Source organism: Panicum virgatum, chromosome 5N (genome assembly GCF_016808335.1).
Source record: "Panicum virgatum strain AP13 chromosome 5N, P.virgatum_v5, whole genome shotgun sequence".
NCBI classification, from domain to species: domain Eukaryota; kingdom Viridiplantae; phylum Streptophyta; class Magnoliopsida; order Poales; family Poaceae; genus Panicum; species Panicum virgatum.
The window spans coordinates 57,331,531-57,356,302 of NC_053149.1; the positions used below are offsets into that span (position 1 = coordinate 57,331,531).

Sequence of the window (24,772 nt, forward strand, 5' to 3'; positions counted from 1 at the left end):
CTTCTTTTCCTCCCTCCTCCTCCTCCTCCCCGCCCGTCCAGTGTAAGCTTCGCTAGCTGCACACAAAGAGATTGCCGAGATAAGATCTGCACTGCCCTCTTTTGCTTGTCACTTTCACAAAAGAGAGGCCGGCCGGGTGCACCCAGGCCACCAGCGCGCGCAGGAGCTATTAGTTAGCTGGTGGTGGTGTGGTTCTGCCTCCTGCGGACGGAGTTGTGCTTGTGGGGTTCGTTCCCATGGCCATTAAAATCTTTTCCCTCGACATGGCCAGCCGAGTGAGCTTTGGCGCGGGGCAAGATGGACATGGCAATCGCATGCAGCTGTAGTCCGGCTCTTTAGGTGATTAATTAGGGATTTCTATTTTCCCTTTCGATTCCTACTACTCCTACCTTCTTCTTTCTTCTTTCCTGCTGTGGGGAGTGCAAGTGAGGTAGCTCAAGCTGGAGGAGGACAAGAACCAGCTGTCCAAGGGCTTGGACCCTTGGAGCAACAACAACCCTACCGCCACCACCAGCACCCTGCACTACCTGCTCCAGGAGAAGGAGAGAGCGCAGGCGCAGGAGCAACTCCAGATCTACCACCAGCAAGGGTTCAGCTACCTCCAGCACCACCGGAGGCTGCAGCAGCAACAGTCGAGGGCAGGAGCTGGCGGAGATGGCGTCAGCAGCGGCGAGTCGACGCCCGTGGATGCCCTGGCGACCGCATTCGGGAGCGGTCGCATCGTGCGGTCCGCCGCCGGGCGCAAGGACCGCCACAGCAAGGTGTGCACGGCGCGCGGGCTGCGCGACCGCCGCGTCCGCCTCGCCGCGCACACGGCCATCCGGTTCTACGACGTGCAGGACCGGCTAGGCTACGACCGCCCCAGCAAGGCTGTCGACTGGCTCATCCGCAACGCCAAGTCCGCCATCGACGAGCTCCCGGACCGGGCAGAGGCGCCGCCTGCCACGGAGGCCGCAGATGCCGCCGCTGAGCCGGCCGAGCAGGTGACCTCGACGTCCTACGGGTTCGGCAACCCCGGTGGCGCCATCAGCAGTGCGGCCGGCTCGTTCGTTCCGCATTCGGTCGGCGGCGATGGCGTCTCCGGCAGCGTCAAGTCCTTGTTCCCCTCGTCGTCGACAGCCAGCACCACCCCCGCCCACGACGAGTACAGGGGCTCCCCGCCAGACCTCCTGTCGCGCTCGACGAGCAGCCAGCCGCAGGAGCTTTGCCTCACTCTCCAGTCCAACCAGCACCAGATCTTCAGCCATGTACCCCACCAGAACCATCAAGGTATGATCTCCGGTGCAGGCGTCCCAGGCTGGCCGGAGCACGGCCAGAGAATGCCGTCGTGGCACGCCTCGGAGAGCAGCGCGGGAGACGGCCGCGGCGCCGGAAATGGCGACGGCTACATGTTCGGCGTGCAGGCGCGGCAAGGGCTAGACCACCAGAGCCAGCTCTTCTCCCAAGGGGAACCCCTTCAGTCCAGCGGCGGCGGGTGGGCGTCGTCCGCCCGCACCTGGCTAGACCCTCTCGCCGCGATCCACCAGCCTTCGGCAATGGCTGGGCAGCAGGTCGGGTTCAGCCATCTGGTTGGCGCCGGCGGCGGGTTCATGGGGTTCCTGGCGCCGGCAGCGGCCCAGCGGCTCCAGGGCGAGGAGGAGCAAGGAAGCGAGGCGATGAGAGAGTGATGGCACGAGCGTGCTTATGATGAGGTGTGTGAGCTTTCTAATAACACACACTGCTTGCTCTCCATGGATCTGGCCGGTCAGTTGTATGTCATTTCATGTAGGAGTTTGTTTATTAGGCGATGGAATTCCCCATTAGCTGCTGCTGCTGCTATATTATTCATGCATGTATAACTAAGGTTTAAATCAAGCCATTCCCCTGACACTAGACAGCCGTTACTGTTGCATTAGTTGCTGCTGCTCGTTTTCCTTTTTCTCCCCTTTCATGATTCTCAGCACGGACAAGATGTGGTGACGATGAGACGAAGCGGTATGATCTCGATGGGTTTCCCCCTTTGGACCCTTTAATGTTTCTCTTCTCGCCCAATTATTCTAAGGAAGATTCCGAGCGGCCTTTAGCCAATTTGAAGGTTTTCTCGCCCCCTAGCTAGATCCTGATTCCGAAAAGCAGGCAAATTTCAGGCTCCAATGATGTGTACGTTTGTAGGCGACGCAGGCCGGGGCAGAGAGCAGCAAAAGGGGTCGGATCGGGGCAATGTGAATAAACAAAGAGACCGGCAGCTGAATTTAAAACCAGTTGTTAGTTAGTTTAGTCCCCTGTAGCCGCCGCTGGGGGAGCGCAGCAGCAAGAAGTGCTGTGATGTTTGCCTCTGATGGCTCCGTGCCGATAATGATAGGTGCAGTGTGTGTGTATGTCTGGCCTGGGGGGAGGTCGCCGATGCATAAGACTGTCTCCAATGGTACCCTCTAAACAGATTCCGCACTCCATATCAAAATCCTCTCCAACAATACACTCCATACCACACCCCCTATACCCCACCATCCAATATTTTATATTTCTCTCTCCAACTAACTCCAATTACCACGTATTTTAATATTACCTAGACCTCCCACTCCAACCAACTGCCTCGGCGCTGCGACGGTTCCGCGCGCGCGAAGGAGACACGGCCGTTGGCGTGGGCCCATGCGCGCCGGTAGGGGGCGTCCGTACGCCCTCCACCTGTGGGGGACGCAGACCCCGATCTCCAATTTGGAGTGCGCGGTGGGGGGCGCCGTTGGAGCGCGTAGCGGACGGATCCGCCCCCTATGTCAGTCAGGGTGGGGGGGGGGGGGGGGGGCGGGATACCGTGCTCCGTTGGGTCAGTCTAAGCATTGCATGCCTCTATTATTGGAGGTGAGTGAGGTATCTTTGCCCTCCTCCCCACTTTCCTCCTCCCTTTGCTTTTACTGTTGGGTGGGTATCTTTCCGCACACCGGAGACTGTGAATCTTCTGAAAATTGCATGTATGGGCATGCCGTACTCCTGACAATTGCATGAAAGGGGCCGGGACAATGGCATATCAACGCCCTGCTAATTTGGCAGGGGCTCGGCGCAGAGCCCGCCGGTGTTCGTTTCTGGTTGTTTTTAGCCTAGGGACTTGCTGCTTTGCATGTCAGCCTCCATATTCCTCTGAATTTTTGTTCGCCAGTTCATGGAAGCGTACACCACTACACATATATCTTGCTCATTCATTCCCATGCATGGCATGCATCGACCTCCCATTGCATTGACCTCACACTCACAGAAATAGTGGAATGGCAATGCTGCCGTTAGAGAGAAGGATGAAGCGCTCCCCTCTCTCTCTTCTGCATTGTAGCTCAGATTGCTCAGACACCGAACATGGTAGATAAAAGTATGGCACACAATGATTGCGGGCTCTCTTTCCCATTTGAAGATGCTGAGGATAGGTCACTTTCTACTGCCGCAGAGCAGATCCCCAGTTGCCAGCTACGGCCACTCACTTTTGCATATAGTGCTTACAGACCGTTGTACTTTGTCGTTCCGGCTTGTAGTAACAAATAAAATAAAATAAAAGTATTACTGCAACCACGCTACACCAGCGCACAGGAGGCCTTCAGATTTGGAAGTTGGAACACAGTACAGAAGCACTTATCTTTAAAGAGATTCAAAGGGTACTTTTACAAACTTGGACGAAACGTGTGCACAGTTCTTTATAATAATCATGTCCAAACTTACTTCTGTTAAATACAAACTATCATTCGATTTGTTCCGTGAATGAGTTAATTAATGAAAATTATGTTACTCCCATCCCCCACGTACTCTAGGTAGTTTGTGAAATTATATACTATATCTTACTATTACTAATTGGAGGCTCCTTTGGAGCCTCCATATGAAGCCACATAGGATCCTAGGTGGATACTTTAAAAAAATAGAGAAATTCTATAAATTCTCACAAAAATCAGAAACATCTAACCATTAATCCAACAACTCTAATTATAATAATCATCGGATCTATTATATTTTCTAATAAATTACCCATCTCTACCATTATGAAAATAGACTAAAGTAACCCCTAAATATGTATTTAAATTACCCACCTCTGCCATTATAAAAACAATCTAAAGTAACCCCTTGATCTTTGTGTGAATTACCCATATATGCCATTAGAAAAATAATACAAATACCCCTCTAAATTTGCATATAAATTATCCAATTATTTTATTATTATAACATGTTAAATTATTTCTAAATCTGAATCTAAATTATATAATTATAATGAAATATTAAAGTGCACCAATATAAAATTTTAAATTACTATTTATATCATTATTAATATATTATATGTATTTTTGTTTATATAAAAATGCTACCCACAACATATGTCACCATATATTCGTATGATGGAAGAGATAAGAATATTAATTTACAAACAAATAGTTCAACTAAATATATTTCATATATATATATGGAGATGTGATGCAAAATGAAATCTATTGTAACTAGAGAATAAAAATATATATTTTAGAGTATGTGTTAGAATATTTAATAGATGAAAAGGAGTGTAACATAGATAATTATAATTATTAACATCTTTCTTATATTAATTCTAATTAGCCCGTGCGGGAGCACGGGTTGATAGACTAGTGAATATAATGGAAATAGCTGGAAATGTGGTGCCACCAATACTACATCATACATGCAATCACCTGACATTCAAAAGCTTTCACTAGCTAGTATTCTCTCCATCCCAAATTATTAGTCATTTTGACTTTTCTAGATACATAGATTTTGCTATGTAACTAAATACTCCCTCCGTTCCAAATTATAAGTCGTCCCAGGAATCTTGGAGAGTAAAAGTTTTTCAAGTTTGACCAAATTTATATAACAAGATAATAATATTTATGATACCAATTAAGTATCATTAAATTCTTTGTTAGTTATATTTTCATAGTATATCTATTTGATGTAATAAATCTTTGTGTTTCTCTCTATAATTTTGGTCAAACTTTAAGATAGTTTGACCCTCCAAGATTCTTGGAATGACTTATAATTTGGAACGGAGGGAGTATATATTATATATATAGATGCATAACAAAATTTATGCATCTAAAAAAACCAAAACGACTAATAATTTGGGGCGGAGGGAGTACATGCATGAACCAGAATTTACCTTGCTTCAATGACATTATTAGCAAATTTATCATCGAACCAGCTGCTTCTGCATTTGATGTGATTCGCCAATATATGGTAGCTTACATATGAATAATAATAAGTGATTATACGGACAAAGTGCAGAGGGAGAGGTTAGTGAAAGAGTGTGTCAGCTTGATTGCGTACAACTGTGGGGAAATAATTTGTGTATTTTTAGGTACATCCAACAAACTATATATGCGTGTCTATTATATAATGTTGCATATGCATGCATGTAGCCTTCTGTTTCATTTTGTTTCCCCAATTCAGATATCATACACTTAGGGGCGGAGCCAGAGTTTGGACCAAGGGGAGCTCATTTTCTTCTTCTCCTTCTCTCTTCTCTCTTTCCCTTCTTCCTCTCTTCTCCTTCTTCCTCCTCTTCACTATGCTAAAGTTTCTTAGGGGGGCTCGTGGGAGCTCCTCTTCACTCCTGCCCCTGCATACACTTTGATGATGTACTAATGATAAGCAACTATGGTTCTATGCATCGACCAACGCAGCAGCAGGCCGGACCTTTTCTCTTTATCTAAATCTAAAAAAGATTTTTTTTAAACAAGTAAATCTAAAAAATATTACCTTGTCATCTTAATGCGTTTATGAATTTTCATCCGAGAGTGATCTCAAACTGTTGCGTGGTCAGTCACTACTCACTATTCAAATGGTTGTGCGGTGCGCGCTCCGGTGATTTCACAGCTGCACAGCAAGCCTACGTGGCGCACGATTTCTCTCCTCAGGCCGGCCATCCGGTGGGAGATGCCTTCATGAGCGAAAGGGCTCGCCAAAAGGTGGCAGCTAGCAAGGCTGCCCTGCCCTGCAACCAGCAGCGCGCAATGCAACACCGGCATCTCCCGGCCGGAAAGGCCTCCGCCTCTCCCTCCGACCGCAATGGCGGCATCTCGTCCGCCGAATCGCTTTAAAGCCCGTCCTCCTGCCGTACGCGCGCGCCCATGCCGAGGCCGAGCACGTCGACGTCTCCGCATCTTTTTTATTTCCTTCACGACGAGCACAGCGTGCCCGCCGAACCCGGTGGCGCTTTCGACCGGGCGACCGGCCGGCCGGCCAGTGAGGGCTATCGACGAACCTCGTCGACGGCGTGTTCCTGGCCAGGTTCCGGCCCTCCAAGGAATGCCCCGCATCGATCGTCTCCAGCTCGGCCGGCGTACGCGTCTGCCCTTTTGGTGATTCGGCAGGCTGCTTATCAGCCGGGAGCGCGCGGCTCGGCCCCGGCCGTAACCGCTCCTCGGTCGCTTCTGGGCGGCCGAGATCGCGCGGCCGGCTCGCCCGGCGCGCCCAGCCGTCGCCTCGTTTCCTATTTTACTCCGCGGTTCGGCTGGCTGGTTTCCGCTTCTCGTCGCCTCCCTCTTCTGCTCAGACAGACAGGCCGCTGCTCCTCCTGCGGCTGCGTGCCCCCACCGCACTCACTGGGGGAAGCGAGAAACGGGCGACGAAAATATCCTCCAGCGCGGCAGGGGGGCGCGGATAATGAGTGGGGGGCCGACCGCGACAGGCCGAGAAGCGCGCCGCCGCCGGTGGTGACCCCAGCCGCTGCTGATTGTGCTGGTGCCTGGTGCTGCCCGTCCTGCCGTCGGCGGCCACGGCGCATGTGCAGTGGTGGTGGTAGCTCGCGAGGGGGGAGGGGGGGACGGTGCTGCCGGCCGCGGGGATGGAGGAGGAGGCGCCCGCAGATCCAAGCGATGGCGTCGTCCCGCGTCTGCGTCTCCGGCTCCGGCCGCTGCTGAATCGGACGCTCCGGGTTGGTGTGAGGCGGGCGTGCCGCGTGGTTGGTGCGGTTTGGGTTTGTCGGTTTGTGTAGTGGGTATGGTGGGCGGCTGCGAGGGGGATCGCGTTGGCGGCAGCGGCGGCACCGGGGTGGCGGTGGGAGGAGGACAGCAGTTCGTGGACCGGAGCAAGGTCAGGATTCTGCTCTGCGACGGCGCCGCCACCAGCTCGCGGGAGGTGCTGCGGCTCCTCGGGAACTGCTCATACCAAGGTTAGTCAAACTTTTTCACCCCCATACTTAGTATGTCTAATCCTCTGGGATTTCCCGGATTAGGATTGTGTTTTGCTTCTCTCTGTGGGCTTAATCATTAATTGTACTACACTACTAATTGCATTGTTATGCGTCATGTGTGCTTACAGTGGTGCTGGTGCTGGTGCTGGTGATCGACATCATCCTGGCTGAGGTCGATCTGCCGGTCACAAAGTGCTTCAAGATGCTCAAGTACATTGCCAGGAACAAGGACCTGCGCCACATCCCCATCATCAGTAAGCTGCCGTACTGTTCTCTGTGTCATACCGATTCCAGTGACGTGGTTGTTGTGATCACCATCCTGTTGATGGAATTATGTAGTGATGTCCAACAGAGATGAGGTCTCGGTTCTTGTCAAGTGCTTGCGGCTTGGGGCAGCTGAGTACCTGGTGAAGCCGCTGCGCACCAATGAGCTGCTGAACCTTTAGACCCATGTGTGGCGGCGGAGACAGATGGTAAAGGGCGCTATGCTGATTCACCTTAGCCTCTGTGTTAAAAGCATGTTCTAAGCTGAGATGCGTGTGTATATTGCTGTACCTGTATGAATTGTTCTTTAAATTGAGTGCTGGTGTTGGCAGCTTGGTTTGCCTGAGAAAAACTTCTTCAATGACAACTTCGAGTTGGTGCTCTCAGAACCTAGTGATGCCAATACAAATAGCACCACCCTCCTCTCAGATGAGACGGATGATAGGCCAAAAGAAAACATGAATCAAGAAACAGGCACCTCAAATCAACATGAATACGAGTTAACTTTAGGAAGTTTGTTGCAGTTCAGATATTCATTTTGTTGTTTTAGTAGATTTCCATTTTTGTGCTTTGATGGTGCCACAGATGTACCTGTTTTCCTTGTATGCTCTATGATGATGACATGCTAATTTGTACACACCGATACTAGTTTAAGCTCTCTTCCATTTCTTGCCATGTTCCAGTCTAATCCTGCTGCTGCTGAGACTGAACAAAGAGGCAAAACGGAGGGTGTGCCAGGTTCTGTCGTAGATGCCGATCAAGCATGTAAGATATTTCATTCTGACCTGTCTATTTCCTGTGATAATTGATCTAACTTTTTCATTGTTAGTCAGTTCTACTTCTGAACCTGTTTCTTATTTGATTCTTTTAATTGACAGCATCGCCACGAAGAATGTTTTCACGCCCTATAAAAACTAATCTGAGGGTTGGCGAATCGTCTGCATTTCTAGTATATGTTAAGTCAAGCACCCCAGTCACCAGCTCATTTGATAGTGAACTACAAAGAGGTGGCAGTCAGTTCGAATCATTTGATAACCAGGGTAATTGCTCTACCGCAACTGACAGAAGTGAAACCGGTACTGATGTAAATATCCGGGATAAAGAAGCTTATGAGATGCCTGTACAGTACCCTATGGTGTGCTTTTCATCATCTAACATACATATGGAGCGAAGCAATGAAGGCCAAAATGGTACTTCAGGAACTCCACCTATGTACCATTACCCATTTTATTATCCAGGGATGGTAGAGCACAGCATAGCACTTTCTTCGGTGCAAAATTTTCAAGAGAACATAAATAATGGTCAAGGACATACACCACCAACTATGATATCCCAGTACAACGCTTATCCCCAATGCCATGGTGTACCTATGATGTCATCGTTTCAGTTTAATCCAGGTGGTATGATTATGCACTCAAATCATTTACCGACACAAAATATGTGGTCATCAGGGTCAAGCACACCAGTGCCTGAGGAAACATGCAGTGGCTCTGAAAGGAGGGCCAAAGCACTTGCCAAATTTAGGCAGAAAAGGAAAGAGCGCTGTTTTGACAAGAAAGTGAGGTAGGTGAGTCGGAAGAAACTTGCTGAAACAAGGACAGTTTGTTAGGCAGGCAAGCAATACCGATATTATCAGCACTGGAGATGGTATCTCTGAAGATGAAGATGATGATCCATCGTCCAGGAATGTAGAGATGGTTTCTTCTCCAGAGTACTGGAAAGATTTCCCATGTGAAAAGATAGTACAGATGATTACTGCTCACTTTGATACAACTCAGTAGACCTAGGAAAATACATTCTTCTACTGGGAAAGGCAACACACCCTTTCGCTCACACAGTATACCCTTTTTGTCCCCAAGAAACATGTTACACGTGGCAATACCACCATTGTTACTCTGGTCATTTTGGAGAAATCATCTTTTATGAAGTCATGAAGTTAGTTGTAGTTATGCTAGTTAGTGACACATACCAGTGTAGATCAATATTATCCATTGCAGACTGATATCTGCCTTTTCAGGTAGACAGGCTATTGTCATATTCACCGTGTTCGGCTGGTCTACAGCCCTCCAGCCCTATAATATTTCTCTCACACACCACTCCAGCCACCAGCCAAGTAACAGTATTTTTCTCACACCACTCCAGCTCCAGCCTCCAGCTCCAGCCTGCCGAACACGGTGATTGTCATACATTCTGCATATTATAAGTTGATTTCCCACATTTTGGTTTCCTAGTCCATGTGCATTTTGGTGAAATTGCACTGACTACATTTTTACATGTTCCTGGGTTAAGCCTGTCTTCCGCAGTCCCTCTCTACTCTTGCACAATCTGGTCTAGGACGATTGGACGAAGAATCTATTTCTGAAGAGCTTGAAACCACGTTGATAAATGTAAAGTGTTCTTTTTATAATAATGTAAAGTGTTCACTAGTTCATAGTATTATACAAAATTCAGCATACTTTGGGCATTTCTTGCACGAAACGGATAGCAGGATTAATCGTTGCACTCAGTATCACCAGAACGAGTTGCACATTGTTGATTTAAGTTCTAGTATATGATTTAAAAGGTTGAATTCCAACGTTTTATAGGACCAAATGCCCCCAAATCATCCACATGTGAGGAAGATATGAACTGGACGGGGAACGTTTTAAAAGGCCAAGAGAAGCTGCCCTGTACTCCTGGTAGCCCAGGAAATACAGGTTACCGTAGCAGTCTAGACCATGTGTACTGCAGCAGCTAAGCAACAGTTGAGACCGAAAGAGTAACATAACATTAGGAAGCACGATCTGTCAATAGCATTACATAGCATCTGAATGTGCTGAGAAATACCATGGTAGCGCCTAGTAGTGTTTGATTTTTTTTCTCAGATAGCTAATCTACATTACAACCAACAAGCTGCGAAACAGATGATATTCTCCTGAACATCCATATGGTTGGACAGTTGAAACTTCAGTACTTTGGTGCTGGCTTCTGGGTTGGCAGCAGTCCAAATCTCTTCTTCAACAGGTACCGCTGGCGAGAGTACTTGTCATCTGGTGAGAAGCGAGCTGCTCCACAAGTAAAGATTTCTCAGTAACTCATGATGACACACTCGAACTGTAAATCAAAACCACAAATGCAACCATGAAAAGGAACTAATTCCCACATGTTTCAGCTCTGCACATTGCAAGTCTTGTTTTTTTTGGGTCCTACTATGCATCAATAAGAAAACTAAAATCGGTGTTTAACTCTCTAAAGTTTATTTAGTCCAATAGTAACACAACAAAATTAAACTCTAATCTGGCGAACAGTGCACATTCATGACTGGTCAGGATTCTAGATTGTACAGGTGAAGTCATGTTGCAAGGAATTTGTTGCTAGAAAAGAATGATCTGAAATTTTTCACACTAAGATATTACATAAGTGCTGCGCAAGCAATATCTTATTTATCTGTTCAAAATACCCAGAATCCTTATCTCAGAAGAAATTGAAAGTACAAGGTACTATTTAAACTGCATCGCTGCAAATTATACCTTGATGGAATAGGATTGATTCAGATACAAAATACAAAAATGTGAATATACGCTTGGCATCCTATGACCCTAACCCACCAGAACCATATGAGAAATTAGAATTAACTGGTGCTAGCAAGCAACCCTCCACGAGCTATGTTCCAACACCCAAAAACAACAATTGGCATAAATAAAACATGCCTTTCTGTTTGAAAAGGGTAGCCTAGCAACGGATTAACAGAAACCTAATTTATACGAGCTCTCCAAAAGAATCTGCAGAGGATGTCTAATCACAAAATATCAAAAACCTCCAACAAGTATACAAACATGCCTGCTCACGCTAACGCTAATAATTAGACAACTGTGAGTCGATGACTACATCTTTCTTCCCAACAAGAAGCCATATTATTACACCTTAGACAGGAAAGGACTCCACAGAGCGAAGGGGGCGTACCCGGATGAGCAGACTGCGTCGGCACACCTAGAGGCGACTCCTTCTGCAACGGGGGAAACAAGATACGCACGTCAGCACGGGCTAACACATCAAAACCATCGGCTATCCAGCGAAGATTAAGCGCAAGGTCATACAACCTTGGTTGTGTAGACCTTGTCCCCCTTCTCGTTGATGTAGTACTGGAGATACATCTTGAATCCACGCGCGGGATGAGCCCTGGTAAATCCGACGAGAATAAAGAGTGATTACTCCCGATATCGCCATGAATCGCAGCAAGAGCAGGAGAGATTGGGGAGTGGAGAGGGGGTCGCGAAGTTACCGGATGATGGCCGAGGAGCGGAGCGGAGAAGAGGAGAGAAGGGGTTCAGGAATCAGGACGGTACCGGCGGCTAGGGTTTACGGGGAAACTGGAGGACGAGAAGGTATAAGAGGCTGAGGGGAGGGGTGGGCTTTCTGTGTTTCGGGGATAGGCCCAAGGCACGAAACGCCCAAAATGTAGGAGAGGCCCATCTATATAAGGCCTTGTTTGGATCCATAAACGCAAAATATAAAATTTTTGTAAATCGCTTGCATGGTGTACTAAATATAGTCGAAAAATGAATCGCATTACACAAATGGATTGTAAATCGCGAGACGAATCTAATGAGTCTAATTAGGACATAATTAATTAGCTACATTAAACATACTCTAATGATGAATTAATTAGGCTCATTAGATTCGTCTCGTAGTTTACAGACGAGATCTGTAATTAGTTTTTTGATTAGTTTATATTTAATACTTCAAATATTGAAGATTCCCTTGCAAAAACGCAAAATGCAAACTCATCTAAACAAGCCCTAAGCATAAAATTGGGCAGCGTCCTCTCATTCGAAATACTATTGCAAATTTTTCGTGTTTCTTTTGCCTATGCCAATAATGTATACTCTCTCTGTTTTTATTTACATGTCATATTACATTTTTCTTAAGTTAAACTTGGTAAATTTTGATCAAATTTATAAAAAAACAATAATATCTGCAATACCAAATTTATTTTATTAGATTCACCATGGAATATATGTTGATAGTGCATATGTTGGATAGTATAGTTGGTGCTATATTTTTCTATAGAAATGGTCAAAATTAGTTAATGATTTAGGACAAATTTAATATGACATGTAAATAAAAACACAGACAGAGAGAGTAGTTTATTGAAGTTTTCAAATAAATTAACATCATCTGTTACATTTTTTTACAAAACACGTAGATACTCTCATGTACATGCATGCTCGCTCACCCTTATAGATATAAGCATGCAACTTGTTACAAATTTATTTACTTATGATCATAGAAGATAGATATGCTTTTTTGTGAAAATGCGAGATGACAGAACACAGTACTTCCTTTCAGAGTTGTGAAGCCTGAAGCAGCGCAGTACTTCCTTCTTCGCTACCTCAAATCGAGCCCAGTATTATCTTTCCGGAGGAAGAACTGACCTAGTACTGTAAGAACCTCCCAATTTGCACTCGATTTAGGTGAAATTATTGATCAATCCATTAAGATGAGAGTTAGTGCGTGTCCGTTTTTTGACACGCCACATGCTAATCCACATTTAGAGGCGCTTGACCAATACAAATCACCTAAAGCGAAAACAAATCCGTTAGTCCCGGTACGTGCTTGCCACATACCCAGGATTAAACACACACGTACTGTTATACAAAAGATACATCACCAATGAACCATAAAGAGCAATTTTAGTAATAAAAAGAGTACAACATTAGGGATTATAAGTCATGACAAAGATAGTTCAAATCGGAAATTAAAGGTTCCAATTACAAGCCTTGGGCTCATGATTGACATAAAAAAGATAGGAAACTAAAATTTAGTGTTTCAACATGCTCTCACATACATAACGGATAAATCGATAAAAGCGTAACAAAGCAATGGCGTCTTGTTCAAGAGCACCATTGCGGCCACATCGATCGAATCTTCTGACTCACCTGCAACTTAGTTTAAATAGAAAAGCAAGATGAGTACAAAAGGTACTCGCAAGACTTACGCAATTATATAAACAAGTAGTATGCAAGAGGGCTCAAATGAGGCTTAGTTATTATTGCATAAGCATGAGCTCTCTAACCAACATCTAGCTCTCTAGCAAATTTTATGAATCTTGCACAAACCACCACAAGTTTTAGTTGATTATGACAAGAATAAAATAATTCAACATAAAGGTGTCACAAACCATTTCCAACATAAACGAAACTTTCTACAAAAAATTCGGTGGACAAAAAACGTGCTCATATCCGAGAGCGTGGCAATTCGAATTGATTTAAATCTTGAAAGGGTGTACTACTTTACCCACACGACGCAAGGACTATGCGGCTCACCCAAAAGGCCAAGTTGGATAAGAGGATACTCGCATCAACCGTTCCCAACAAGTCTCAATTGATGAACATCACACCTAGCTTACGCGGAGAGTCAACTAGGTCCACCGGGGACACCCCTAAGCCTCTCTACATAGCCCCTTGGCCACGTATCTAGGACTGTGCATCAAAGACCAAGTCAAAAAAGGTAATTGGCCCATCCCTACCATTATTTAGGATATGTGGTAGCACGATAAAAATGATCATAGCCAATGTCATCCACGGACGGTCCTTAATCGGTCCAAGCAGACTATGCCCATGTGATTTCTTTCTTTAGGCCCTACCATTCCGCTCGAACCTCGATACTTCCATTCCATCATAACCAAAGTTGTACAAGTGCGATCAAGAATAACCGATAAGTGTGATTACTCTAAATCATTGTTTTTTTCCTACAAAGTGATATAAAATACTCTAAGCATGGCTAATCAATTTGAGTATTCATTTGACTAACTTGTGGCAAGCACAAGGATAAACAATATCAAGGAAGGATAATGCATAAAAGTAGGTTAAAAATACAATAAATAATATAATATATAACCCAATAATACCCAAATGAGATAACTAAATTAAATCAAATTAAATGGGTACGAGGAATCATACTTAGCTGCTTGTCTTGGTTTTTCTTGGGCTCAACAAAGAACTCAACACCGGGCTCGGCTTCGGCGACTTCGGTGGGCTCAACGGACTCGCTCTCCGACGGTTGAGTCACTATAATGCATAAATGAATGCATGTATTAAAATAATGATATATTTGTGTATGAAATGATATGTTATGAAGTATGGAAAGCATCACATGCGAACACACAAGTGAACATAAACAACGGCAATCAAACATGAGAGCTAAAACAAAAATTAGGCACAATAAAATTTATACAGCAAGCATAAATACTGAATTAAATCTAGCACACAGATAACATCAAAACAAACTACAGTGAAAACATTTTTCTAGAATTAATTATAAGCATGGCAAGTTTCAGCTACTTTAATCAAGATAATTCAGAAAACACATGTAAACTTCATTTAACAAATCTCAGAAAATTACTACAGATACTAGACATGATAATAAAGCTAGAAGAATAGGTTTTGCTCTTTTATCAAATTTCAGTAAATATTTATGCAATAAACAAGCTTTCAAATAGAGAATGAGAAAACACACTAAACTCTAATAAAAAGTAAAGATGCAGGAGAACAAGTGGCACTACTGGAAAGAGAATTTCACAAGGATCCTAACAAAATTTAGTTTGACATTTTTAGAGTAGTAGAGAATTAACTAAGCATTTTAATCACTTTTACAACATTAAACTATTGTGGGCTTTTTAGGGTACCCACAGCCGGGTGGCGGAACGCACCCGCCTAATCCCAGAGGGGGTGTACTCGGGATTGCGCGAAGCGATTAGGCCTATCTAGCTTGGGGGAAAGAACGCAAGAACACATGAGAATTTTAGAGTGGTTCGGGCCGCCGGAGCGTAATACCATACGTCCAGTTGAGAGTAGTATTGCTCTAGTGTCGGTGGATGAGTCTATCCTCTGCCTTCCAGTCCTCTTTTGGACCTGAGCCTTCCTCTAACGGGCGTCTCCCTTTTATAGAGCAAGGAGGGCGCGTACACAGGTGTTGGACCCCGACAGATGGGTCCAACAAGGATGTATATTATACTAAATAGACACTAATGGAGCTACAGTGATGGAGAATCTCTTGCCGGATACACTTCATCGTCTTGTAGACTCTCTGACCGAGGGGGGTCTTCTCCTATCCCATCGGCGAGGCGCTCGTTGAGGTAGTGTAGGTTGCGGCGTAGACTGTTGGGTCTACCGCGTAGGCGTTATGATACTCCGTCGTCGAGTTGTCGTGTCTAACTGGCGTGTGTGGCGTGGGCGGTGCCAGAGGCTGCACCGCGCGCCTTGGTAACGCACGTTCAATAGTACAGCCTGGCAAAAGCCGCCTTGGGCTCTGCTGTGGCAGAGCGCACTTACGTCTACCGTATTGAATGCGGTAGGTGGGTGTGTCTTCCCGGGGAAGCGCCGCGCCCCTATGCGGGCCCGCACCTGCGGACGCGTGGCGGCTCCGGACCCCCAAATACTATCCGGACCCCTTAGCGGGGAGAGAACAGACACCCCGCCTGTCGGGGTCCGAAGCCGCCTGGGGGGGGGGGGGCTGAGAGGAAGATGTAGCAGTCATCAAGCTCCATGCTCGCCGCGTCCTTGCGCATGATAGATATCCTTGCAGAGGTCAAATCAACAAGATTCCTTGGAGCTTGGTGATATCGTTGGGCACACTGTGGGCACGATGGACAGCAGACTGGCCCCATTAAGCTTGCACATGGGGAACGCAAAGTCCTTCGGCGCCCAGCGATGCGCGCCGCAAGGGTCTTGTCCTGCGTCGTCCATCCTTTGGGTCACCTGCTGTATCATCACGTTTGGACCTGCACATGACTCAAGGTAGATGCTTAGTAGCGTGCCCACGGGTCCCAAATCCTGTTGGCTGTAATCCTTTGAGATAGACAGCTAGGTTCAGTGAACGGAGCTCAAAGGGCCGGCCTTTAGGTTAAGATAAAGTCCGGACCTCCAGGTTCCCAGTCCTAGGTATCATTCACAGGAGCTGGTGCGTGCAGGCTTAGGGTACGGAACCAGGCTAAGCGGTTACACGGCTCCGGACCTCCCCGGAGAATGAGTGCGCTTCCCTGAACCTGCAGGTTCCCAGGGGTCTGAACCCCTCTCTTCCATGAGGGGTCTCGAACTAAGTCACTAACTAGCCAACTCAATTCGGACAACGATCACCGCACAAGAGTAAGAAGCCACGTGGGGGTTAGCGCAAACAGAATGCGTAGATTGAAATTGGAATGTAACATCCTTAGAGGCGAACTGAGAATAAACTTTTCCTTTATAACTAGATGTACATGAGATGTGCGATGTAAGCCAGAACACGGGTTTATGAGGCCGGAGCTGTCCGGACCTCCAGGCCCCCAGTCTTAGGTACTACGGTACTCGCCCTAGGGAGGTAGAGCATGCAGACTTAGGGTACGGAACCAGGCTAAGCGGCTACACGGCTCCGGACCTCCCCGGAGGGTGAATACGCTTCCCTGAACCTGGTTCACAGAGGTCCGGACCCCTCCACGGGGGAGGCTCACCGGACTAGACCACACGGAAGTACTACCTAGTTACAAAGAAAAATGCTTTATTCCCTGCTGGGCCTCTAAGGGTAGGACTTACAGAGATGTAGAGTCGGGGGTGCGACCGGAGTCGGCTTTCCGCCGGAGCGGGCCTGGTGCGACCGGAGTCGGCTTTCCGCCGGAGCGGGCTTGGTGCGACCGAAGTCGGCTTTCCGCCAGAGCGGGCTTCCTCACATGAGTGAGGTATGCTGCGAGCTAGGATTTGCCTCTCCGCCGCTCGCAGCTTGTGAGGGGGCCCTTGATGGGCGCCCTGACTCTTGCCGGCGAGCAGCGCGCGCCGTCGCCGACGGTGGCTGCTCCACAGGCACGGTTGCCCTTGGAGCAGGAAGGCGAGAGGCGTGTGGCGCGGGTGATGCCACACCGTCTGTCATCTCCACGTCGTCCACACGAACTATGGAGACGAGGAAGAGATGAACAGCGACCAGCTAAATACCCCTACCTGGCGCGCCAAATGTCGTGGACCTCCCCGGAGTCCGTGGGGGATGCGCGCAAGCATTGGCTAGATCTCCGCTCACCTCCTAGTTTCTGAGGTTGAGTTCATCCTCTGCAACGGCGACGAGAAGATGAAGAGGGGCACAGCGCCACCCGCGACGCATGCCCCAACACCGAAGCGGCAGAATCCTCGGTGCGGTGGCGCACGGCAGCGGCGCCTGCTGTGCGTCGCCATTACGACACCTCAGAGCCGGCACGGTGGTGTGCAAGAGCGATGCCTGCTATGCGTCGCCCTGCGCCATCCCAGTGTCGGCTCAAGGTTTTCTCTCAAGCAACCACCGGGAGCCCCCTCCGACGACACGACGTCGGCTCAAGGTTTCCTCTCAAGATGGAGCTGGAGCCGACGGTTGTGGCTCGGGAAGGATGCATGTCGCCTTCTTCCTCACCTGGCTCAAGCCTCTCTCGGTGCTGCTGCAGATAGGCCTTGGCCTCACCGAGAGGCACGGGGGCCCTGCGCCAGCACCAAGGTGGAGCCGGCGAACGACCACCCTTCTCCACGCTCCGTGCTCGTCCAAGCGAGCACCCGTCCTTCGCTGTGCCTAGGGGCCAGGCTGGATTCAGCTCACTATGAGCAGTCATCGGGCTAGCTTCCGACGGCAGCCGGCAATTGCAGGGCCACTCCCATTCAAAGCCAAAGAAATTGTTCTCAAGCAAACTAAAGCATGAAACAGTTCTTATGCTGAGAAGGGCCCCGCAAGCTCCCGAGGTGATGCTGGATGATGCTGTGAAGGCACGTCCAGGGCGCCTTCGCCCCCCAACAGCTGAGAGGAACCTCCAAGGTGGCAGCTCCACTACGGCCAGCAACGTGTACGCCTTACGGGGCAACGGCGGTAGGTTATCACTAGATAGGATTGAGTGTGTTTCTCCTTTGTAATGATTTGGTGCCTACGTGTGGTCCAGAGCGACAAAGGTCCGCCCTTGTAAACCCGATCTCTGGCTTCATCGCACAAACAGGCGACACCAGCAAGTGGTCCAGAGCGGTAGAGGTCCGCCCTCGTAATCCCGACCTCTGATATACACCACGAGTCAAGCAATAAAGGAGATTTGCTTCCTCAGTCCTATCTTTACATTAACCTGATACCACTTGTCCGTTCAGTTTGCTTGTTTTCTTTCTTCCGTACGGAGATTTTTCTTTTGTTGCTAACAATCCAAAATAGAGTTACTGGCTTGTGGTCAGGTGGAGACACCCCTTCTAACTGGAAGGTAGTTCGGACCTCTAGGGACCTGCTCCGGAGAAGTGGTGCCCGTATCCTGGGGTAGAGAAGCTCCGCATAGCTTAGCCTGGTAATGTACCCTAAGCCTACGTACTTCACTACCTTGTTACGAGTCCCCTAGTATCCGAGACTGCTGTCCCTAGAGGTCCCGGGCTCCCTTCTAGTATAAGGCCTGGTTCCCTACACCTCACTGCAAGGTCCGGTGGCGTAATTCATGGGATCGGCAGCAACACTCCAAGTCCACTCCGGTGGCCCGCCCAAATGTCGTGGTGGGGCAAACCACAGCCGGGTGGCGGAAGGCACCCGCCTAAGCCCAGAGGGTGTGTACTCGGGGGTTAGCTAGTCCTAGTTCGATCTCTCTCAAGAACACGATGAACACACGAGGATTTAGAGTGGTTCGGGCCGCTGGAGCGTAATACCCTACGTCCACTGTGTGATGTATTGCTTGGGTTTAGAAGAGCTTGGAGCTGAGTCCAGCGAGCATCTGGGGTGCTCTGGAGAGCTTGTGTCCTAGCGGGCGTGCTCTCCCTTTTATATGTCCAAGGGGAGCACGTACACTGAGCGGGGGCCCGACATGTGGACCCGGCGATGTATTATAAACTACACTTTGGCCTTCAATGCCTCAGATCCGGAGATCTTGTCGTCGGCTTCCGTGCGTAGCTTCTGACCAGGGATGATCTTGAGCTGTCCTGTCAGAGTAGAGTCTAGCATCTGCAGCCGCGTGTCGAGGTCATGATGAAGCGCCGAACTACTGACTCAGTCCACTGTAGCAGCGTGCACTGTTGCCCCAGTCAGTAGCTGGTCATAATGCCTCGTCGCCTATGTGCGCGGCGCTGAGTCCTTAATACTTGCCTTGGTAACTGACGAGCCGCCTCGGTAACTGGCGATCCACAGTGTGGACTGACAAAAGCTGCCCCGTGCAAAGAGGCAGCAGAGCCCGCCTCAACCACTCGCACTTAATGCGGGTGGGCGAGGGAGCTTCCAGCGGAAGGCTTGCGCCCGTGCCCGCGTCTGTGTGACACATGGCGGCTCCGGACCCCTCCCGAGCAGCTAGCTGAGCCGAGAGCTCACGGGGTCCGGATAGGCACATGGAGGTCCCGGACCCATCTGCGGGAGTCCGGATGGCACGCGGAGGTCCCGGACCCATCTGCGGGAGTCCGGATGGCACGCGGAGGTCCCGGACCCATCTGCGGGAGTCCGGATGGCACGCGGAGGTCCCGGACCCATCTGCGGGAGTCCGGATTTCACGTGGAGGTCCCAGACCCACCTGCGGGGGTCCGGGTCCGCGGCCATAGGTACTGAGCATTTCCACCTCTGGGACACGTGGTGACACCGGACCCGTCCCCGAGCGGGAAGGGGGTCCGGGACCGTTGGTCCGGTGAGATGGAGTCGGACCCCAGGGGTCCGGCTGCTCAGCTCCTTAGGGCGTAGTTACGGATAACTACGCGAGTCTTGGCACAGTAGGAGTGGGTACCCCAGCTGTAGGGTACCGACATAAACCATAGATAAATCTACAGAAAGGTAACATGCAAAACAATAATTTTCCAAGCTAGATCTATAGCACAGGAGTCTAACTAAACAAGTTTCACACTTTTCGGAGACATGCACGAATTTATACACATTTTACAAGAACTCAGCACAACAAAGGAGCCTAGAAGTGCTAGATCCACACAAAAGAAGCCATCCCAGGCCACTGACGGGTGAGCCCAGGGGCCAGGAGGCGCCCCTCCAAGGTCAAGGCCGACACCCCACCACACCCCCTTCCCGACCATGGCGAGCGCCATGGAACGGCGCGGCAACCGGCGTGGGAAAGCAGCTGGAAGGCCGGCGGAGGCCGGAACGGCGTGCACACAGCGCGTCCCCGAGGGCGGCGAGGCTCGCCACACCGGCGAGGAGGTGAGACGGGCGGTGATGGATGCAGCTCAACGAACAGAGGTGGCGGCGGGCGGAGCTCGACACCGGGAGGCCCTGCACGGCGAGGAGAACGCCAAGATTAGCACCGGAATGGGTTGAGGAGGGCGAGGGGAGGCCGAGGATGCGAGGAATGGAAGAATCGCTTATTGGAGGAGGTGGATTTGCTGCGAGGAATGAAGCTTTGGGTGGCTGCAACAATGGAGGAGATGGGGAACAGAAGGGGCTAGGGTTTGGGGGTAGAAAGGGAGCGGCCGCTATAAAGGCGAGGAGGGGATGGGAAGGTGTGGCGCCGGCCTTGCCGCGGCCACGCTGGACAACCCAGCGGCCACCGGCGTGCGCAATCCATGGGCGTGCAGGCCTGGAAGGAGGAGAGGGACGAGGATGACAGGTGGGCCCCGGTGAGAAAAAAGAACGGTGGAAATTTAAAAATCGAATTCAAGATCTTTCCGGGCACTAAAAATCACCAAAATTTTACTAGAGCTAGATCAATTCACCAAGAACACACTGCAACAAGAATCACTCAAAAAGACTTTGTATATTGGTTGCAGTAAATTAAAAAAATGACTATTTTTAAAACTTCCAAGAATTTTATGGCTTGGGTAAAAAGGCATAAAATCCCACAAAAATATTTTAGATTCAACATTTTAAATCTAGGATTTGAATAAAAATTTTGGGGGCACAGTTGTATAGCAAAATTTAAACTTTCTTCACAAGCGTCCATTTCAAGCAATTACAAATATTAAATAAATACATGCAACACATGCACATGATGCCACATTATGCTTTGATGATGCTCATGATGCTCTAGATTATTTGTTAAATATGTTTATAAATTTTGGGTCGTGACAGTAGTGGTGGAAAAGAAGGTGCAGGCCGAATCAAGGCGTGATTACTGCATCAGGTTTGGACCTGGGCGAGGCAGCAGAACTGGGATGGAGAGTGGCAAAATAGAACTTGGTGCTGGGTCTTTCGTCCAAAGTGATAGTGTCGCCACTCGCATTCCCTTCAGAGTTCAGACTCTGCAGCCTGAAGCAGAGGAGCTTCCGACTGCTCTGGAATCTCTGGATGGATGGAGTTGGCAACTTGGCATCACTGACTGGGACACCCGACACCGTACACGGCTGGGGATACTACAGGTAGATTCGTTATGTACGTATGCTTGGTACGGTCTACCTACTACGGTACGACCGTAACCAATCCTGGAAACAAGACCATATGCACCCCCGTCCCAAAAAAAAGAAAAGATCATAAAGAGAACAGTGGCCCTAAAAAAACTCAGCGAGAGCAGTGAACCCTTCGGGAGGTGAAAGGCGCATTCCTTGGAGTGCTTGTCATCTGAGCGGCCCGGTTCCACGAAGGCCCGGCTCTTGGAGCATTTCTTGACACGCAACGCCGCGAAACGGATCAGGTAAGGGGCCTGTCCTTCAGTCCTTGTCGCCCGAGAAAGCCGGGGACGAGCCGACTAGGAGTGAACAGGTGTCTGGTGACCACCGGCGATTCGCACTGTAGTTACTCCGGTCAGCATCTCCGACGGCGAGCAACCACTGGGCACGAGTAGCCGACCAGCCGCCTGTCGGGTGTCACGGCTCGTCACCAAGCAACGCTGGTATTCGCGTGAACTCTCCTCCCATCCCTATCTGTCCACGGCGCGGCCGGCCTGGCCGACCGCGGCGCCGCTGCCATCTCCGCGGCCAGGATCGCTGGACGACCACCGCATCAGCGTCGGCGTCCCCCTCTCCCCGCCCCGGCGCCCCCTGCCTCCGTCGGCGAAGCGACGCACGACTCGACGGCGCCGCTGCGCTCTGCCCGGTGGCTGCCGGACCGGACCTTTACCCTTTACCTCCGAGGCTAAGCAAGTTAGATTCGTGGTGGCGGTCGACGTGTCCGGCCGCGATTCGAATCGCGCTCCGTTCCGGCGCGTCACGTCTCGTCGGAGGTGGGGGAAGAAAAAAAATAAAAGAAAAGGGCGCGACGCCAATGGCCACGTCGAAGTTTCAAATACCCGCACCGAGCGTGCCACGGCTTTGCCCCCCCCCCCCCCCACACACACACACACAGTACGTAACGTGACAGACATCCGAATTGGAGCACTCGGCCGGGCCCGCGCCGCAGCTGCCGCCCCCCCCCCCCCCCCCCCCCCGCACCGCCCAGGGTCCACGCCGGGCCCCAGCTGGCCCCGCCCGAAACCTATGCGCCTAAGCCACTAAGCAAAACCCGTCGAATCATTAGCGGCACGCTCAGGCGCAGGCGCGGACCCCTTAACCTTATAAAACCAGGCGCGGGGTGCTGCTAACCACGCCCACCAAACCCCCCCACCCGCGCCATCCCAGCGATCTCACTCGCCAACGAAGCAGCACGAACTTGGCCTGTCGACACGCCGAGGCCGCGCACGCCGAGTAGCGAGAAGAGCTCACGCGCCCTGTTGTCCCGGAGCAGCCAGCGGCCATGTCGACGACGACGACGATGACGACGACGACGACGACGGTGAAGGCGAGCGACCCGGGCTCCGCGTGGTTCGGCAGCGGCGCCCGGACCCCGCCGGCGGGGATGGGGGCCCACAACGTGCGGCTCATCACCACGGCCGTCGCGGCGTTCGTGTCCGTGCTCGGCCTCGCCCTCTTCCTGCACCTCTACGTCTGCCACGTCCGCCGCCGGAACCGGCGCCGCGCGGCGGCCGTGCTGCCGACGACGGCGCCGGCCGCGGCCCCGAAGGGCGGGCTGGACCCCGCGGCCATCGCGGCGCTGCCGACCGCCGTGTACGGGGAGGCGGGCGAGCCGGGCGCCTGCACCGAGTGCGCCATCTGCCTCGGCGCCGTGCAGGAAGGGGAGGTCGTGAGGGCGCTGCCCGCCTGCGCCCACGTGTTCCACGTCCCCTGCATCGACACGTGGCTCGCATCGAGCTCCTCGTGCCCGGTCTGCCGCGCCGAGGTGGAGCCGCCGCTGGAGGAGGAGGGCGCGGCTCGGTTGGTGCAGGAGAAGCTGCAGGACGCCGTGAAGGAGGAGGCGGGCAGCTGCAGCTCGACGCCGGAGCGGGGGATCAGCGCCTGCGCGTCGCTGATGAAGATGCTGAGCAGGGAGAGGCCGGCGCCGCGGAGGCCGCAGAGCGCCGTCCATGCCGACGCCGGGGAGCTGGACGACTTGGAACGTCAGCTGCAGGCTGTGAATAATTAATCTTTTTTTAAAAAAAAAGACTTTTTAATCTGGTATAATTTTCCTCATCATTTGTACATCCCGCCGCACTTGCGTGAGTGGACAAGTACTAAGAGAGGTGTGTGAGCTCCTTATTTTTTTTAATGAATGTAAGGGCTCATTTGGAAAGAAGTGGCATGCTTCCAAATCTCTACAGTTTTGTTCCAATGTGAACAAAATCTTTATTTCTCCTCTTTATCCACTCTTTAACTCAGGTATTGATGCTTAGCCGCAGAGGATGAAGCTTGCAGTTTACTCTTGTGCCCGTAAACAAGGCAAGTGGATAAAGCTAAGCTGAAACTTTTTATAAGCAAAGTGCTTCCTATTAGGCATATGTGTCTTTAGAGGACTTTCATATGTGGCAGCATGGATTGACGCCTATACGTAGATCCTACGGTATATAGGCATTAAGATGTGTCTAGAACATGTGAAAACATATTCTTTAATTTCTACGTTTTCGTCTTCCCTACTCTCACTGTCTCACTCCACCAATTGGAATATTTGTCTTTTTGTTGCTTGATGTTGTCCCTCAAACTTCACTCTATTTTATGGCCCTCTCGAGGTTTTAGGTAAAGAACGTCACTTTTTTGTTTGCACGACTTTATCTATTTTTTCCTTTGCAGTGTCGATTTTTTTAAAAGAAAACCCTACCTACTTTCTAAGGGAGCTGCTGCTTTGAAGTAGAGTAACATTTTGGTGTGATCCTAACCTAGTGGTGTAACAACTCAAAATTCATTCAACACAACTCAACTACAAACACACTTCACGTACCTTTATTGAGTAATAAACAAATGCTTCTGGAGCCCACTATTCGTGTGACTTTACCATTTTCTTTTACAGTGCCGCAAAAAACTGAAACGTGGATAGAAACTACTCTCTCTCTCTCTTCATTCTTATAAGGCGCAGTTTGACTGTCCAAGTTCGTTTACCAACAATTCGTCAAGTAATATGATTATGAGTCATGTCTCAGACCCGGGGCAGCGGGACTGATCACGGACGTAGAATATTCTAGAGTAAGAGATAGCACATAGATTTTGTAAC

At 49.8% G+C, this 24,772-nt stretch overlaps 3 protein-coding genes and 1 pseudogene across 3 annotated transcripts; 3 read left to right on the forward strand and 1 right to left on the reverse strand.

The window, feature by feature from the left end:
• Positions 1-263: 263 nt before the first annotated feature.
• LOC120674980 (transcription factor PCF7-like) lies at positions 264-1,916 on the forward strand. The gene is made up of 2 exons (XM_039956071.1): positions 264-275; positions 435-1,916. The coding sequence occupies exons 1-2, from the start codon at positions 264-266 to the stop codon at positions 1,665-1,667; spliced, it is 1,245 nt and encodes a 414-aa protein (XP_039812005.1). The 3' UTR covers positions 1,668-1,916.
• Positions 1,917-5,928: 4,012 nt separating this feature from the next.
• Positions 5,929-9,345, forward strand: LOC120673429 (annotated as a pseudogene).
• Positions 9,346-10,158: 813 nt separating this feature from the next.
• On the reverse strand, positions 10,159-11,841 carry LOC120673428 (H/ACA ribonucleoprotein complex subunit 3-like protein). Its single transcript, XM_039954253.1, has 4 exons — positions 11,676-11,841; positions 11,494-11,572; positions 11,357-11,399; positions 10,159-10,458 (listed from the first exon to the last, which is right to left on the reverse strand). Exons 2-4 carry the CDS (start codon positions 11,545-11,547, stop codon positions 10,361-10,363), a joined length of 195 nt encoding a protein of 64 aa, XP_039810187.1. The 5' UTR covers positions 11,548-11,572; positions 11,676-11,841; the 3' UTR covers positions 10,159-10,360.
• Positions 11,842-22,820: 10,979 nt separating this feature from the next.
• LOC120676223 (E3 ubiquitin-protein ligase ATL41-like) lies at positions 22,821-23,927 on the forward strand. The gene has a single exon (XM_039957454.1). The coding sequence runs from the start codon at positions 22,988-22,990 to the stop codon at positions 23,711-23,713; it is 726 nt and encodes a 241-aa protein (XP_039813388.1). The 5' UTR covers positions 22,821-22,987; the 3' UTR covers positions 23,714-23,927.
• The last annotated feature ends 845 nt before the right edge of the window (positions 23,928-24,772 follow it).

Bases quoted from the DNA above. Each gene is read 5' to 3' on its own strand.
- LOC120673428 (XM_039954253.1), bottom strand. From the start codon at position 11,547: ATGTATCTCCAGTACTACATCAACGAGAAGGGGGACAAGGTCTACACA. The intron at 11,400-11,493 runs GTTGTATGACCT...CCCCCGTTGCAG, and splicing joins ACAAGGTCTACACAACCAAG to AAGGAGTCGCCTCTAGGTGT. The intron at 10,459-11,356 runs GTACGCCCCCTT...CTTGTGGAGCAG, and splicing joins GACGCAGTCTGCTCATCCGG to CTCGCTTCTCACCAGATGAC.
- LOC120676223 (XM_039957454.1), top strand. From the start codon at position 22,988: ATGTCGACGACGACGACGATGACGACGACGACGACGACGGTGAAGGCG.